At 55.5% G+C, this 17,979-nt stretch overlaps 1 protein-coding gene across 2 annotated transcripts; it reads right to left on the bottom strand.

Annotated features, from left to right (window-relative positions):
- PLA2G2F (phospholipase A2 group IIF) lies at positions 407-13,165 on the bottom strand. Of its 2 annotated transcripts, XM_018054978.1 has the most exons (6): positions 12,934-13,165; positions 12,223-12,275; positions 8,891-9,035; positions 7,353-7,462; positions 4,136-4,308; positions 407-2,828 (listed from the first exon to the last, which is right to left on the bottom strand). In XM_018054978.1, the coding sequence occupies exons 1-5, from the start codon at positions 13,041-13,043 to the stop codon at positions 4,136-4,138; spliced, it is 591 nt and encodes a 196-aa protein (XP_017910467.1). In that variant the 5' UTR covers positions 13,044-13,165; the 3' UTR covers positions 407-2,828. The 2 variants fall into 2 exon arrangements, with proteins under 2 accessions (XP_017910467.1, XP_013827873.2); XM_013972419.2 differs by having other exon boundaries at positions 407-4,308.

Here is a 17,979-nt window from a genome sequence, read left to right as displayed (position 1 = left end):
CATCAAGCATACATTTTAACAAATGTTCCTGTTAGTCAAGAAGGTTGCTGTTTAGTTATGAGGCGCAGGCGTGTCCATAAGTGATTTTAGCGCTTTTCTAGATATGAGAAGATGCTAGAAATTGGGCTCGTAAAATCTTCTCCTGAAAATATCTAGCTATCTGAAGACCTGTTCTGCCACTTTTTCCCAGAGCACAGAAAGCCTCATTCCTGAGGCTCATTTCCACCCTAAATTCCTTTCAGGGAGTGTTGAAAGTCTGCAGCTGTGGTGTCTAGTGACTTCCTTCTTATGGAAGCACATGGCAAGTGACAGCTTTTAGTTGGCAGAGATCCCAGGGTCCAGTGGTGAATCTGACTCCTCCATGTGAGTCACAGCTCCTAGCAAACCAGAGATGGACTGTAATGCGGCCAAAACAGATTTTTATTCAAAAACTCTTGCAACAGGAGACAGTATAGATTTGGGCTCAATTCCAAATACGATTTCGAATCTTCAGTTTCCTGTCTATTTCTCACTGGAGTATAGTTGCTTTACAATCTTGTGTTAGTTTCTGCTCTGCAGTGCTGTGAAATCCTGCGTTTTCTAAAGTGGGGATTTATAGCAGGAGTTGGAGGGAGGGATGGAAAATTGCTGAGAGGGTAGGAAATTCCTGCTGAACTGACCAAACAGGATTCGTGGAGAAGGAGGGTGGGGGTGATCTGATATCACTGGTGGGGGGAAGGGTGGAGGAGGAGAGATTTGATCAGATACCAGGGGTGGGTGGGGGTGCTCAATGAACTGACGTAGCAGGATTCTTGCTAAAACGGGGCAACGGAAACCCGCATGTGGAGCCCTGGTTGAGAAAAGATCTCGCGAGAGCCTGCCCAAATTGTGGCCAAGGAGAGCATCTGTCAGTGGCCGCCCTCAGACCAGCGAAAGGAAGTCCTGCACCCTCCTCAAGCCTTAGCATCAAAGGCCTCACTAACTTGAGGAGAGAAAGACCACCCAGACTGGGTTAAGCAGAGTCCTTCCTCAAAATCCATGGCCCTGTTCTCCTTCCCCACCTCCAGGGGCATCTAATACACTGTTCCAGCTCCACCTCACCCACTTCCGGGACTGGCAGAGACAGGCTTGGGCTCCATCCTGACACCACCTGGCCCCATATGTCAAGGATGTCGGTCCACGTGTCTGCCTCCCCTTCCCAGACTGTGGGCTTCCTGTGGGCAGGAGCTGTGTCTGATCAGTGGTGTCTACTGTGAAGCCCAGCCTGGTCCATAGGAGAACACCAGGACAGACAGGTTCACTAAATGAATGATTGAACCAAGCAATGGATGACCACGTCCAGGGCTTTTCGATCTTTTGGCCCAAGAGTGCCTTTTCTCCTTGCAGTAGCTCTTGTGAAGGGGCAGTAAGAATTGCAGGAAAAGCAGGGTTGCTCGTGGAACGATGAGTAGGAGGCCTCTGACCCCTGTCTCCTCAGCCTCCCCTTCCCCAGAGGTCACCCCTGGGTGTCACAGGAAAATCCGCAGCTTTGGGGAGCCTCTGAAACAGCTGCTCTGGTCTCTCTGTACTTGGGGAAACCGGTGCCCCTCATAGGCAAGGGTCAAGCCAGGACCCAGGACCTGGCACCCTGCTGGGCTCTTAGTCACTTGTCCCACTGGCCCCAGCAGCCCGAGTCCTCGTTAAGAAGGTGCAAGGAGGTGACATGAAAAGTCAGAGGCTGAGATTCAGAGCCCAGCACCATCACTAATGGCCTGGGTGACTTTGGGCAAGTCCCCTGCCCTCTCTGGGCCTCGGTTCTCCAACAGAAAAAAAGGTGGGATGCACCGTGGAGTGGACGCCGGGCAAGCTCTCAGCCCACTGGTTGCTTGCATTGTCCGATCGCTGGACCGCAGCCCTACTTTCCAACCCTCCCAACACTTGCACCTCTGCTGGAGGGCGGCTGCTCCTGTCAGGCCAGGGGCAGGGAGGGGGCAGGCCATGCTCGCCACTAGGCACCAGGGAACCCATTTTCCCCAGAGCTGGAGACCCGAGAGGGAACCACTGTGCTTTCCCCTGGTGCCTGGCCAGTGGGTGCCGTGCCAAGGAGGATCCAGCGGCGAGGAGTTGAGGAAGGAGGCCTTTAATAAGTTTGAGGAGGGGATGTGGAGTCCTGGGAACAGTCTCTTGGGGTCACAGCACCTGGGAGAGTCTGGGGTGAGGTGGGGGGGCAGACAGGACTCCTTAGCAGCAGAATTGCCTCCCAACACCCAGACTTTAGGAGGTGAGGGTGTGTTTGTGTGTGGGGGGCACAGCCAGGGCTTCCATGGGCAACGGACACAGGCCTCTGCGGTCCCCACCTCTGGGGGGGGCGACCCATCCTGACTCCATCCCTGCCTGGGTTGGGAGGGGGGGCGGCAGGGGTGGAGATTCAGCTCAGAGAAGTCGGGGGTCAGCCTGGGACAGCGAGGAAAAGGTGGGCTTCCCGGAGGATCTTGGCGACTGGGCAGGTGGGGTCAGGGCACACAGGGGACCACAGCCATCAACCCCTGTGGCCAGTAGGACAGCAGGGGTGAGCGGTGGTCCCACACTGGGTGAGTGCTGACCCCAGCCCCCAGGGCAGGCGTCCTAGAAGCTGCAGCTTGGCAGGGCTCCGTCCAGTCCTGTCGTGGTCTTCTATAGACATTCTCGCCACTCCCAAAGGGCCGAGATTCCTGGTGGATGTTCTGAGCATCCCTGGGGTCACACCGCTGCACCACTGGGCCCTTGGGGTTGATGCCAGACGAAGACAGAAGGCAGGATGCGGTGGGGTGCCCTGGGCACCCAGAGGCCACTGACGCCTGCGGTCAGCAGGGCAGGAGAGGAAGGCGATCCTGGGAAGACATCAGTGCTGGTGCCCGTCGGGGGTTGGCCTGGCCACCCCCACCCCCCGGCCGGCAGCCCCCTGGGCCTGAGGGGCCCCGTCCCCAAGACTCCTCCACCCCCTTCTCCTGCCAAGACCGCTCTGGTCTGGAGTCTGCCCACCCCGTGTCTCCCCGCTCCCCCTCCCTTCCCTGTCCTCATCCAGTTCCCTGTCTACCCCTTCCTGAGTCTTCCCCATGGCCCCCTGCCTGGCCCTGGTCCCTCCTGCCTCTGTCTCCTCTTCCCCAAGCTGGGTTCCAGCTCTCCGCGCCCTCCTCATGCAGCGGAATTCTGAGTTGAGGCTGCAGCCTTGTCCCTCCTTGTCCAGGAAGAGAGGCTTCTGGCCCATTCCACCCCCTGGCCTGGCTGCTGCATGGGGGGAGGCGCGGGGGAGGGCCTGGCTGTCTAGGCCGTGAGCCTCTGGCCTGTGTGTTTGTCACAGACCCGGGATGCTGGGGTTGGGGCCCCCTCAGAGCTGCTCAGGGCTGCAGAGCCGTGGCCAGGCTGTTCCTCTGACCTGAGTGGGTCAGTGGGAGAGGCAGGAAGGCCTGCCCAGGGGGGCACATTTGTGTGTGACCCCATCTGGGTCCCTGTGGACCTGGAGTTGGGGGGATGCACGTGGGTTCTGTCAGGGCCCAGGAGCCTGCTCGGAAGCTCTTTGGGTCACTGAGGCTGGACTTTGGGGCTGGGATGCAAGCCCTGTGACCATCCGATCTGGGCCGGGACTCGTGTGCCAATGATGAAGGCCAGGATGGGGCCACCTGCTCTTTAATGGGGCTCTGGAGGCCTCCAAAGCATGGATTACCCTGACTCGTCCTGTGGGAGCAGCCGAGGGGCCCCAGAACCCAGACCTGTGACCAGCACTCCGTCTGCCTGGGAGCCTGCTCCTAGGACATCCCAAGCTCTGGGCCTGTGCTGGCTGCTGCAGGCCTGGGTCTCGAAGACCCTGGGATCCACCCTTTCATGCCTGGCTTAGTCAGCGAGAGGCCCCTCTCAGAGGCCCCCGATCTCTTCCACACTTGGGGGAGACCCCAACAAGGCACACGCCACCCCCTTGCTGCATCCAGGACGAAGCCACACCCAGGGCTGGGCTGGAGGAGCCTGGTGGCCAGGGCCAGGGCCCAGACCTTTCCGAGTCCTCTGGACTACCAGAGGGTTCCCGGGGGCGGCGGCCAGACGCACCGGGGGCTCCCGACCCACCCCCACCTCCGCCTGCTCCATCCGCCTGGCCCCCAGAGCCAGAGCCTCCTCCCAGCCCCTCCAGCAGCCCCCAGGGCACCTAGGGAGGCGCGGCGGGCGGCTCGTAGACGCTGCAGCGGGGCGTGGGGCCCTGGCAGTAGATGTTGAGATAGTTGCGGTGCTCCTCCCTGTACATCTGCTGCTGGAAGCACAGCGCCACGCTCCTGTCACACTCGCACGTTTGCTTGTCACACTCGGTCTGGTTGAGCTCGCCTGTGGAGAGTGGAGCGCGTGGACCCCGAGGTCACAGGGGGCCTCCGAGAGTGGCCCTGGGCCGGCAGCACCATCGTCCGGGGGGCCCGCCCTGGGCTTGCAGGCGCAGGAGGTCAGGGCCGGGGCCCAGCCTCTTGCATTCCCAGCCCTCCAGGCGCCCCTGACGTGTGGGAAGCACACAACCACGAAAGCCCAACAGGACAGTGTTGAGCCGGGGAAACTGAGGCTCAGGATGGGGTGCGGTTTGCCTAAGTCACCCAGATAACCTGGGGCTGAGCTGGGGTAGAAACTCAGGTGTCGGGAACTAACCTCCTTCTCCACCCCGCCCCTTCCCCACTTTCTACCATCACAGGCTTCCTCTCTTCAAGCCCAGAATCCCAGCACCCCCACTCTGGAGGGCGCTACGGTGAGGATGGAGGGAGCAAAACGCTTGTGAAGAGCTTAGCTCAGTGCCTCCCACGGAGCAAATGTTGTTGTTACTACTGGCCTTCAGAAATCATCTTCCCCTAAGTTCTCAGTCTCAGGTGAGCTTTAGGATCAGCTGCTTGTCTTTGGTCTGCCACTAAATCGTGTCTGACTCTGTGACTCCACGGACAGCAGCACGCCAGGCTTCCTTGCCTTTCACTATCTCCAGGAGTTTGCTCAAATTCACGTCTGTTGAGTCAGTGATGCCAGTCAGTCATCTCATCCTCTGTCACCCTCTTCTCTTGCCCTTAATCTTTCCCAGCATCAGGGTTTTTCTAATGAGTCAGCTCTTCACATCAGGTGGCCAAAGTATTGGAGCTTCAGGCACGGCATCAGTCCTTCCAATGTATATTCAGGGTTGATTTCCTTTGGGATTGACTGGTTTGATCTCCTTGCAGTACCAGGGACTCTCAAGAGTCTTTTATAGCACCCCAGTTAGAGAGCATAAATTCTTTGGTGCTCGGCCTTCTTGATGGTCCAACTTTGGATGTGACTACTGGAAAAACCATAGCTTTGACTATATGGACCTTCTGTCAACAAAGTGATGTCTCTGCTTTTTAATATGCTATCTAGGTTTACCATAGCTTTCCTTCCAAAGAGCAAGTGCCTTTTAATTTCATGGCTGCGGTCACCATCTGCAATGATTTTGGAGCCCAAGAAAAAGAAATCTGTTTGGAGGGCTCTTAAAAACAAAGGCTGCCCCACCCCACTCCTAGAGATTCAGATTCAGTGAGTCTGGGGTGGGGGCCTGATAACTGCATTTCTAACAAGCGATGCTGATGCTGAGGTTCAGGGAATCCCTTTCAAGAACCACCCACTAGCCCAATGGTTTGCAAACTTGCAAACTTTCCAACAGCAGAATCCTTTCTCTGACGTGAAACTCTACCAAAGACGAATATTTCAAGCAGCTGAAAGAGAAGCCACTTGAGCTACAAAATATATCAAAGAGCCAGCTGGACCACTCAGGGATACCTCCCCATCACTGCTCACAGCAGCTGACCTGCTGGTCCCAGAAATCCCCAGAACCCAGTGTGAAAACCACAGCTCAGGTTGGTCCACAGTCTTAGGGGTTGAGGAGGGAGATTTGATCTGCTTACTGGGCTCCTGCTCAAGCAGCGCCTCCACTCTACATCTGAACGGCAGCATCTGAGGACCACTCAGCCCTGGGCTGCCAAGGGGCGCCAGAAGTGCTCGGGTCCCCACCAGACTCTTTCCCAGAGAGCAGGAGTCTTGAGCTGTTTTTGTTTGTTTGTTTGTTTGTTTTTTGGAAAACTGACATTGCTCATGAGTTCTTAGCAAGGCATGACGCATAGCCTGGTTAATATAAGGGGACACCTGCCCAGGGGACACCTGCTGGCCCAGGCAGGACTGCTAAGGGGAGGCGCCACAGGCGGGACTCCTGGGCTGACAGCTTAGATGCTGCGCCCCTTGGGTGGGGAATGACTGTGGAGAGTCTATGGCAAAGTGAGGGAACCTGCCAGGCCTGGCTCCAGCATCTCAAATCCCTAGAAACACTGGGTGTCCTAGCATGGGGCCACCTCATCTACTGGGGTCCCAGTGAGAGAAGTAGAAGGGAAGGGGTCTGCTCAGATCCAAACCCCTCAGTGTACCCATGGAGAGACTGAAGCGAGGTGGGGAAGGACCCTGCCCAGGGCCACATGGGAATGAGATGCTGGCCAAACCTCGGTGTCAACACAGGACTCCCGACTCCCTGGCCAGCCTGCTACAAAGTCTCAGAATCACCTGAAGATCTGGTTAAAAACAGAGAGAACTGGGACCCTCTAAACTTAACCCACTGAATCAAGATCGCTGTCTAAGTTCTCCAAAGCTGAAGTGGGGACTGAAGAATCAGGGTGCCCATTCAGGTGGGGGCCTCAGAGTGCTTCAAGGGGATATGCCAGAGACTATTAGATTCAGCAAGCAAGCAAACAAAAGCAAGGTGCCCAGTGAAATCTGAATTTCAGACAAAAGTGTTTTAGCATAAGTATATCCCAAATATTATGTGGGATATACTTATATTACTTCTTTATTTTATACTAATACTAATTAATTTTCTGCTAAGGTTTAGTATAAGTATGTTACATGCACTATTTGGGCTTCCCAGGCGAACCCGCCTGCAATGCAGGAGACATAAGGGATGCAGGTTCCATCCCTGGCTCAAGAAGACCCCCTGGAGGAGGGCATGGTAACCCACTCCAGTATTCTTGCCTGGAGAGTCCCATGGACAGAGGCTATAGTCCATCAAGCCAAATAGAGTTGGACACTAGTGAAGCAACTTAGCGTGCACACACACACACACGCACACAATATTTAGGATATTTGTTGTTGTCTGACTCTTTGTGACCCCATGGACTGCAGCACGCCGGGCTTCCTGTCCTTCACTATCTCCTGGAGTTTACTCAAACTCATGTCCATTGAGTCAGTGTAAACTTACATGCAAACACTTTTCATTGTTTATCTGGAATTCAGAGTTATTGGGACATCCTGCATTTCACTGGCAGCCCTGCCCACTGGCACAGGCTCGGGGGTGGCTGGCGGTTCACGCTTTTCCTGGGGAAGGGGTGACTGGGGGCACTCACTGCAGACGATGGTAGTGCTGTTCTCAATGGTGTAGTCATAGTGGTCCACATAGGTGTGGCAGCCCAGGTCAAAGAGCTTCTGATAGCAGCAGTCGTGGGCATGGCAGCACCTAGGGGCCGGGAGGGGAGAGTAGGACGACGTGGCCAGGCTTGGCCCCTCTCCCGCTGGCCGTGAGCCCTGCCATGATCATCTGTTCCCATCCCTCATGAGTAAGGCCTTCAGACCGTGGCCCAGAGAGGGCAGTTACTTGCCTGAAGTCACACAGCCAGAAGGAGTCAGGCTAGTGCCTCAGAATCTTGCCCGTGATCCCCTCTCTCTGTCCTCTCCCCAGAGCTCCAGCTCTCCCTACCCTTGAGCCCTGGCTGCAGCTGTAGGAGGGGCAGGGCGGGGCGGGAGGGAGGGGGGGCGGGAGGGAGGGGGCGGGGCGGGAGGGAGGGGGCGGGGCGGGAGGGAGGGGGCGGGGCGGGAGGGAGGGGGCGGGGCGGGAGGGAGGGGCCTGGGTGAGGTCCACAGGGGAGGAGACCAGCCAGATGCAGGGAGGGACCAAGGTCTGGAGGGGTAAGTGGGGCTCGGGGGTGGGGGACAGAGGGCCACTGCTGGTGTGGCTGTCCCATGCCCTCTGGTGAGAGGCAGGCAATTAGTCAACATGCATTTACGAAGCTCTCAGGGATGCCAGCCTCATGCCGGCTGCTTTGGGTGGGGGAAAGGAGCAGAGGACAAGCCGTGGCTTCCAGGAACCCCCAGCTGATGGAGGCGGCACAGTCCTGCTCTCCAGGGCCTCCTGTCTGAGCAGGCAGGGATCTCAGCCCTTGCTTTGTCCAGCGCAACAGTGTGACTGTTGCACTCATGTGTGTTTGAAAGAAAGTGAAAAGAAAAGTGAAGTCACTCAGTTGTGTCCGACTCTTTGCAACCCCATGGTCTGTAGCCCACCCAGCTCCTCTGTCCATGGAACTTTCCAGGCAAGGGTACTGGAGTGGGTTGCCATTTCCTTCTCCAGGGGATCTTCCTGACCCAGGGATCGAACCCAGGTCTCCAGCATTGCAGGCAGACGCTTTACCATCTGAGCCACCAGGGAAGCCCATGTGTGTTTGGGGACAGGTCAAAGGTTCCGCTGAGAATGGAAATTCTAGACCCTGATGCTGGGAAAGATTGAGGGCAGGAAGAGAAGGGGACGACAGAGGATGAGATGGTTGGATGGCATCACCTACTCAATGGACATGGGTTTGGGTAAACTCCGCGAGTTGGTCATGGACAGGGAAGCCTGGCGTGCTGTGGTTCAAGGGGTTGCAAAGAGTCGGACACGACTGAGTGACTGAACTGAATGCCTCCAAGCCCAAGACCTTGGAAGCAGACAACAGGAAGTGTCCCAGACAGTTGAGGAGCACATAGGTCAAATGTCAGGTTTCTGGTTACAAACTCAGCACACAAGCCTCCTCCTTGGGGTAAGGGCCTTCCCCCACCACTGGGAGATTGGGGATGGTCTGCCCTGGGCTGTGTCTGCCCAGTTCTGAGCGTAGCCCAGCCTTCCGGGACCTACCAGTCCACCTCGTCCATGGGCAGGCCACGGCCCCCCAGCCCGCAGTAGCAGCCGTAGCCCACGAAGGACAAGATGGCATTCCTCCCAGTGACTGTTTCCACCATGGACTTGAGGTTGAGCAGGCTGCTGTGGGCCGCAGGCAGGACTGCAAGAGAGAGCCGAGGGGTGCGGTGAGCTCCCGGCCCCATTCATGGCCGCTCCTGCCTGCCTGGCTGGGCTCAGGGGATGGGAGACAGGGGCAGGGGAGGAGGGCAGGGCCGAAGGAGGCAGTGCTCCACAGGGCGCCCTGTGTGGTGCGCTGCCCACAGCCTCACCCTGAGCCCCACAGCCCCCAGAATGAAGCGATATGGGCTCTGCCCGACGCCCTTCCACGCCCGAATCCATCAGGCACTCACTATAACCCTGTAAAAAACAACCCATTTTACAGATGAGGCGATCGAGGCCCAGAGCATTTAGCAACTGGCCTAAGGAGACATTGTTGAAAATCAGTGGAGCCAGAATTTGGACCCAGACAGGGAGAGCCGAGTGCCTTACACACCCTAAGGGGCTTCCCAGATGCCACGTGCTCTTCTGAACACGGTCCTGGGCCGTGCTGGTTTAGCCTGGCTCCTGGGCTCCCAGCAGGGCCTGGGGCCGGAGCATCTCAGGGTTCCGGAGACAAATGGGTGTTCTGGACACGTAGTGAACACACGTACACACACGCGCGCACACACACACGTGCCCGTGTATACATTTTCCCCCCTTTGTCCTTGTCTCACAGGTAGTGCAACAACCCTTCCGATAGCAGCAGACTCCCGAGGTCAGCTTCCTGGTGCCCTTCAGGCTGCTCACCCCGGGGCTGTCTGTGGCCCTCCTGTCTCCCTGCCTCCTGGGCTCCTGGGCATGCAGGCTCCCGGCTGAGTCAACATCGAGCCTGGTGTTTGGGTTCTTACCTGGGTGAGGCTGCACACCGCAACCCCCACCCCCCCCCCACACACACACAGGCAGTAGGGTTGCTTTTACCCCATTTTATGGATGAGCAGCTGAGGTTCAGAGAGGTGGTTTGCCCCATGCAGCCTGAATGTGGCAGAGCCCAGACCTGGACCCGGGTCTGTGACCCCCCCAGGAGCTGGGATGCTAGCTCACCACCCCTCACCCCTGCTGCCTCCCCTGGGAGGCTCCTCCAGTTGTGCCTGGGGCGAGGCGCCCAGTTCGGCACCTTTCCCCCTGCTCTCAAGTCATGCTTCCCACCCCGCTCTGTGGCCTGATAGAGGAGATGTACTGGGAGAGGGAGGAAGCCAAGAATTTCAGAAACAGAGCCCAGATGGAATCCTAAAGGCTGAAACAACTTGCTTCTGGAGACTTGGCTGTCCAACATCCCTAGTGATGATGGGGGAGCTCACCACCTCAACCTGCCTTGGTGGGAAGGGCACAGACTTTGGAGTCAGACAGATGCCGGCCCAGAACTAAGGCTCCCTAGGCCTTGGTTTTCCCATCTGTAAAGTGGGAATAACAACCCCAGCCTCCAGGGAAGTGCAAGCACCTAGATCGCACCAGACCCTTGCTCTTCCCACAGCATCCCCACTCAGGGCTTACTGGGACCCTCGGCCAGGCCTGCCTTCCCGTCAGAGAGCTGATTTAGGGAATCCCTCTCCACCTGCCTCTTCCAGTCTATCTGCGGGATTTTTGTTGTTACAGAGAATAAGTAGCAAATGAAAGAGGAAACAAAGGCATGGGGAGAAACGGCCACAACCTTAAGAGGGTGGTTTAGAGCCTGTAAATGGTTGTCTGGATCTGGGGCAGGGAGGAAGCGGTCCCTGCGACCTGGGGGCCTATCTCTGATTTGGCCACAATGGAAGAGAGAGGGGGGCTGAGAGGGGTTCCCAGTAACATCAGCTCTCCCCCAGCCCTTTCTGTTCTGCAGGATTCTTGTCACTGGAATCAAATGTGTGTCCAGAAGCCTGGGGGTCAGACGGACCCCCATTTGCAAACAGGCTTCTCCGTTAGTGCTGCGGGGCCAGGGGCAGTGTTCATAAGTAAGACAGACCCTCCCCTCCAGGGCCTGGGACCCACTGCCCTCTGTGAGGTCCTGGCCTCCTGCCCCTAATCCTGTACGTGTTACCCCTGGTGGAGGGCAGCTTCCGTCCCTGGGACCCCTCAACCATCGGTTTTCACCTAAAAGTCACCCATCCACATGCAGGACAGACACAAGTCATACTTTTACACGCAGGCAGATATAAACATACACTCACCTGCTGCACACTCTCCTCCATATATCACACAGTTACACACACACTCACCCACAAATACCTCCTACACACACATGGTCTCACAAACAGACCCACACTCACCTCCCACACCTATACACACACATACACACTCCCACTCTCACACACGTGCAACACCCAGAGTGGCCACGTCCACACTCCGCTTGGAGCAGAAGAAACAAACCCTGTGTTCACTCAGCCTGCAGCCTCTGTGCCCGGCCCCTGGCCTGGGCTGGACACAAGGGGTTATTTTCTAAATAACAGGTCACTTTGCCTGAATTCAACCAACCAAGTCTCATGTCTGGCTGCATTAAACTTCATCCTGTCTCTGGTATTTTCTTTCTTTGTCTCAAACCTGGTTGGGTTCAGGGGGTGCTGAAGAGGTGGACAGAGGCCAGTGGAATACCCAGCCTCTCTTCTGCCTACACAGGGCACCTGCCATCAGGATGCCTGCCCGTGTGTCAGGAGCCTCAGTGATCCTGGGGGTGGTCCCTCCAGAAAGAAGGAAGAGGCCCCCGGACCACCTCCATCATCTTCCGCTACCTCTCACACCCAGACACTGCTCCACACATGCATGTGCAGATGTGTGCGCCCTACATTCACCTACACACTCCAGACACACACGCTGCCCTGAACACGTGCTTACCAATCTTCCAGATGTGTGTTACACACACAGACATCACCGTGTGCTCAGACACACCCCTACACATAGACCTGCGGATACCTGCATGCAAGCTCACTAGTTCCTGTCTGCACATACACGTGTGTACACAAACACGTTTTCCTATGTACACAAGCGCCCCAGTGTCGCTGAGTGCCCTGACGCCCAGCCAGAGCACCGCTTTATGATGCTTGCTCAGCTGTGCGCCCTGGGCCCTGGAGGCTCGTAAATAGTTAATGCTGACCACCTTGGGCGTGTTTACAGGTGGCTGGAGGAGTAAACAGCTGCAGAGAGGAGAGGAAGCCCGGCAGAACCAGGGAGAAGAGACCCAGCAGTGGGTCTGAGAGCCTGTGGCCAACGTCTGAGTCACGGGAGAAAGGCTGGAGTCGAGGTCAGAGGGAGGGTTTCCCAGCACCTTCACTCACCGCTGCTGGCTAGGATGGTGATGGTGATGAAACTCTTCATCCTCAGGCGAGATCTGAGAGGGGAAGAGAGCCCGGTGCTCAGTTTGTCTGTCCCGCCCCGCCGCTTGCGGTTCCTGGCCTGCAGCTCCCTCCTGAGCCTCCTTACATCCACGGTCAACACCACCCCTCGATGCCTGGGTTCCTGTTGCCCTTGCCCTGTGATTAGCTCCTGCAGGGAGATCTGAGCACCTCCTGCCTGCCTGCACCTCCGGGAGCAACAGCCCCCAGCAGTGCAGAGCCGGGAGGCACAGGGAGCCTCCTTCCCTTCCACCCCGAGCCAGACTTCCAAGAGACGGAGAGCCCCCTGTCTCACAGGGTTGGACCTGGTCACACACCAGAACCAGCCCCTTCCATTCGCATACCAGTCACGTGACCCCACCTGGTGGCTGGCTTTTGTATCTGGAGCCAAGAGACCTGAGTCCCTGGGTTCTAGCTGCAACTCTACTTCCAAAATGCTGTGTGACCATCAATAGATCTCTTACCCTCTCTAGGCCTCAAGTGCCTACGAGGACTGATGGATCCCAAGGGCCCTGGTAGTGCAGAAAATGCAATATCTCAGCCGTCATCAAGAGGCTCAGACTTTCTGAAGAAATGGGTTCTAGGAGCCAGCTCTCTGCCCACCTCCCTGCTCATCTCCACCGAGGGCTCCATCCCAGGGAGGCAGGCACGTACCTAGAAGTTCTTGAAGAGGTCCTGATGCTTGGGCCCCTCCTCCCAGGGGGGTGTCTAACCAGCCCCTTCTTCTTGCACCCTTTGGGGTTGGCCGGAGCCCCATCTGGCATCTTCTGGGTTCTGGGGGGCCAGCGACATAGGGCTCGCAAGGTCCGCAATCCACTCCGAAGGCTGCGGGGAACAGGCCCCAGCGTCTCGCTGCTGCACACTGGCAGAGGAGTGGCGGGGCAATGCCCCTGGGCAGAAAGCAGGTGGCACATGGCCTAGAAAAAGGAGGCCCCACCTCCTCCCTCCGCCCCGGCCCCGCCCACAGCTGCCTGGTCAAATCCCACCCCAGGGTGCTCGGGCCTGCGGGGGCGGGGGCTTGATGCACCGGAAGAGGACTTGGCCTTTCCCCAAGCATCTGAAGGGAAATGAGCCCACATTCTCTCCTTTCCCACCTGAAAGGGATGAGGATAAGTTAAAGAAAAACATTCAGTAATACTTGTTAAAGCACAGCCAGGCAGACCATTTATTCAAGGGCGGGGGGGCGGTCGTTGGACCAGGTCTGGAGGGACTGCTAACTCCCAAGAGCCCTCGTAGAGAGAAGTTGAAGGTTGTGAGCCTGGCTGGGAAGAAGTTGCCATCGAACTTCTTTCCAACAAAGGAGCTTGTGAGAGTCTTGCATCCTGGGGACTGATGAGCAGGCTTCTGGGTCAACGTGCTGAGGCTTCCCCATCAACGCCCCAAGTCCACGATAACCAAGAGACAGAAGGCTAGAAACCGCTCTGATGAAGTCTTGCCATGGAGGAGACAGACTGGATTCAACTCCAAATAGAAGAACCTAGAAAGTGGGAATTTGTAGCCAAGGTGCAAGGTGGAGGTCAGTGGATGGGAAATTACTAAGAAGAAACATCTGGAGTAGCAGAGATTCTAGCTTAACCCACCACCAGAAGGATCTGGCTGAAGGCAGGCATGGTGGCGTCACCTAGCAACAGGAGTGAGGAGCCCCATCAGACATCAAGATGAATCCTGGCCAAACTGACTCAGCGGTGCATGCGTCCTCAGTCTCTTCAGTCGCGTCCGACTCTGTGACCCCATGGACTGCAGCCCGCCAGGCTCCTCTGTCCATGGGATTCTCCAGACAAGAATACTGCAGTGGGTTGCCATGCCCTCCAGGGCATCTTCCCAACCCAGGGATCGAACCTGCGTCTCTTGCGACTCCTGCATTGGCAGGCCGATTCTTGACCACTAGAGCCGCCTGGGCTTTCCTGACTGAACAATGTCGAAATGAATACGGAAGCCCAGAAGTTGAGGCCTAAGAGAAGAAAAAGAGTTCAAGGAGCCAGAGCAGGGTTGGGTCAAGGAGCAGCTCTGTCAGGGAGGCCCTCCACGTGGATACGCATGGGCCTACAGGGCATCCCTTCACATCTGGAAGCGCTTTAGTCTGGAATCTGCAGAGAACTCTCCACCTACATCTGCAAGCTGTGGGAGCCCACCTCTGGCTGAGACTGGAGGGGGCCACAGGTGCAGGCAGAGGACAGGAAGCCTCCAGCACAGACATGGAAGGGCAAGCCTGCGCATCTGGGGCGGGGCTACTGTGCGACCCTCGCCACTGTCACATGGCCCGACACCGTCTGCGGGGCCGTCCTAGGCATCCCGTGGGCTTGGGCAGCACCGCTTGCCTCCATCACTAGACCCAGTAGCTGCTGCCTCCCTGTGCTCCACCCTAGCCTCCCAGGTGGCGCTCCGGTCCATAGGGCTGCAAAGAGTCAGAGAAAATGGAAGGGACTTAGCACGCACACACGCTCCTCCCTGCTCCCCCCACCACCCCCTGCCGACTTTTGAGAAGCAGAAATGGCTCCACACATCGCCAAATGTGCCCTGGGGAACCCAGTCACCTCTGGCTGAGATCCTGGTGGCCTGGGAGTTGATACCATTCGCCTCTGGTGGGGGATGGCGGCATGAGTGGGGGAAAGATGGAGTGGGGAGGAGCAGAGGGGGCCGGAGCCCTGAGAGACCCCTCAGTGTGGATGGTTACACGGACAAGGGGCTCTGACCCCAGCGCCCCGACTTCTTGACTCTGCCATCCTGACAAGCTAGCTCCGGTCTTTGGGCTTCTGTGTCCTCAGCTGCAGGGTGGGTATAACCAGGTATTGCTGAGTAAGGATCCTGCTCACACATAATAACAGACAACAGGTGTTGTGTGCTGTGAGGCTTAAGGCCGGTGCTCAAGCTTGTAACCTGTGTGTTACTGAGCCGAGATCTGTTCTTCAGCCTTGAGATGGATTAAGGTGGTGGGAGTGGGAACAAGGAGGGAGGGGAGAAGAGTTCGACCGGAAATGAAACCTCCATACTGTGGCCCACCTTCACATCATCTGTCCCTTCCAACGTCCCCAGATTTGCTGGCCAGGAACAGGAGTGAGCCCCTCCCCACCCAGGACTTCCCTCCCCACCCCCGGCTTTTCCGGCTTGTGCTTCTTGCTCTACCAAACCAGCGGCTGGCTGGTCCCATTTCCTGCTTCCCAAGCCCCTCCTCTTCCCCTGCCCAACTTCCTGTCTGTGGGTCCAGACCCTTCTCTTTCCCAGGAAGTTATCCTAGAAAAGCCCCACTGCATCTAACCCCCATCCCTTCATGGATGTTGGCAACTGGCCCCTGCTGATACAGTCTTTTGTGGACACCTGGACATGTTTTGGTCTGTGGGTCTTTGCACTGCACTCAGGCCAGGGATCCTGGGGAACAGAGGGCTGTCATTTCTCCAATAAAGACCAGGGGTTCCCCCGAGGACAGGGGTTGCGTCCGCCCTGTCAGACAGGAGCTCCCTGAGATCGAGTGTGACGATGGGAGGGTGAGGCTGGTCTCTGCCTTCACTTGCCTGTGTGGAGCTTGGCTTCAGCTCTCTATTTGATTTTTGCAGATGCCTCTTAAGGATATCACTCAGCTCCAAAGGAGGAAGAGCCAAGAAGTAAGGCCCAGTCCATACTGATGATTCAGCTGCCAACATACAGGTAACAGGGAGCCACTTAGATCCATGCCAAGGAGGTCACGGCTGGGGCGGAGGGCGGGCGGAGGTGTCCTGGGAGTCTTTGCATAGTCCTGGGCCATTTTCCGTCCCACACTCCCACGGGCTGCCACTGGTTGGGCTGGTCTCTTGAGGGGAGGATGGGCACTTCCTCCCTCTCTCCTCACCCAGCCACCGGCGCTCAATCAGAAAAGTCAAGAATAAACTTGCCGACCCAGTAATTCCACTCCTGAGACTATAAACCAAGATACAAACCTGAGTAAGGTGCTAGGGGCAGATGAAAAAGAATATTGACCGTGGTATTCTTTACAATGTTACCCCCCCCCCCAAATCAGAAGCGCCTCAAATGAGGGACTTAGTTAAGCAAATTTTTAACCATCCATCCATAATTATGTTTTCAAAGACTTGATGATTACCAAAATCCTGGATATTATGGGTAATAGCAATTTTGTTAAAAAAAAAGGGGGGGTTATTGAGGAGAGTTGGTGGGCACTTGTACAAAAATTATACGGAAAGATATACAGCAAAACATTCGCAATGGTTGCTTTTAGATAGTAGAATAACTGGTGGTTTTATTGTCTTTTAAAAAATGTATTTATTTTTAATTGAAGGATAATTGCTTTACAGTATTGCCTTGGTTCCTGCCGCACATCACTGTGAATCACCACAGATGCTCATATGTCCTCTGCCTCCTGAACCTCCCTCCCAACTCCCACCCCCCACCCCATCTCACTCCTCTAGGTTGTCACAAAGCACCAGTTTGACCTCCCTGCGTCATACAGCAGATTCACAGTTATATGGCAGAGTATATGTTTATGTCATTTTTTCTGTGCTAAAATGAATGTAAGGCAGTACATTCCATGACTAAAATGGAAAGGTCCATTTCCCTGGAAGACACAAAGTCATTCAACTGGAAATAGCCCCTATATGTATGAAACAAATGGAGTATGTAGTTTAAAACATTTTCATAAATAAACTTCACGTTTAGATGACTTAACAGGTGAGTACAAAGCCAACCGTATTAGGCTGCAAGGAGTGCCATAACAAAGTACCATAGACTGGGTTGCTTAAACAACAGAAATTCATTTTCTCACATTTCTGGAAGCTGGGAGTCCAAGATGAACATGCTGGCAGAGTTGACTTCATTCTCTCCTTGGCTTGCTGTGTTCACACATATTCTTTCCTCAGTACACACACATCCCTCCTGTTTCTTTCTGTGGCTGAATTTCCTCATCTCATAAAGACCAGGCCCCTGGACTGGGGACCCCCTGATGGTCTCATTTAAACTCAGTTTTAAACCCTTTATCCAAATACAGTCATCTTCTGAGATACTGGGCTTCCCTTGTGGGTCAGCTGGTAAAGGATCTGCCTGCAATGTGGGAGACCTCGGTTCAATCCCTGGATAGCTTTGACTAGACGGACCTTTGTTGGCAAAATAATGTGCTTTTTAATATGCTGTCCAGGTTGATCATAGCTTTTCTTCCAAGAAGAAAGAGCCTTTTAATTTCATGCCTGCAATTTCATGTTTTTAAATTTCTTTTAAGTTCATGTTTACTAGCAATAAACAACCAGAAAACGAATTGAAAAGTATAGTTTAACAGTAACATCCAAAAATATGAAATATTTAGGGATAGTGGAAAAGAAGAAGGAAGAAAATGAAAGTCACTCAGTTGTGTCCAACTCTTAGTAATTCTACGGACTGTAGCCCGTCAGGCTCCTCTGTCCATGGGATTCTCCAGGCAAAAATACTGGAGTGGGTAGCCATTCTTTTCTCCAGGGGATCTTCCCAACCAGGATCGAACTGAGGTGCCCAGCACTGCAGGCAGATTCTTTACCATCTGAGCCACCAGGGAAGCTCATGGAAGACTTGAACATAGAAAACTATGAAACAATGCCCAGAGAAATCAAGAAAGACCATGTTTATAAATCAGAAGACTGCATTTTGTTAAGATGTCATTTGCTCTATAGCATCAATGCCCTCTCAGTCAAAATCCTAGTACACTTTTCTTGTAGAAACTGACAAACTGATCCTAAAATGCATATG

Source organism: Capra hircus, chromosome 2 (assembly GCF_001704415.2).
Source record: "Capra hircus breed San Clemente chromosome 2, ASM170441v1, whole genome shotgun sequence".
Taxonomy (NCBI): domain Eukaryota; kingdom Metazoa; phylum Chordata; class Mammalia; order Artiodactyla; family Bovidae; genus Capra; species Capra hircus.
Note: the sequence above shows the minus strand (reverse complement) of the source record. Positions and strands in the feature narration are given on the sequence as shown.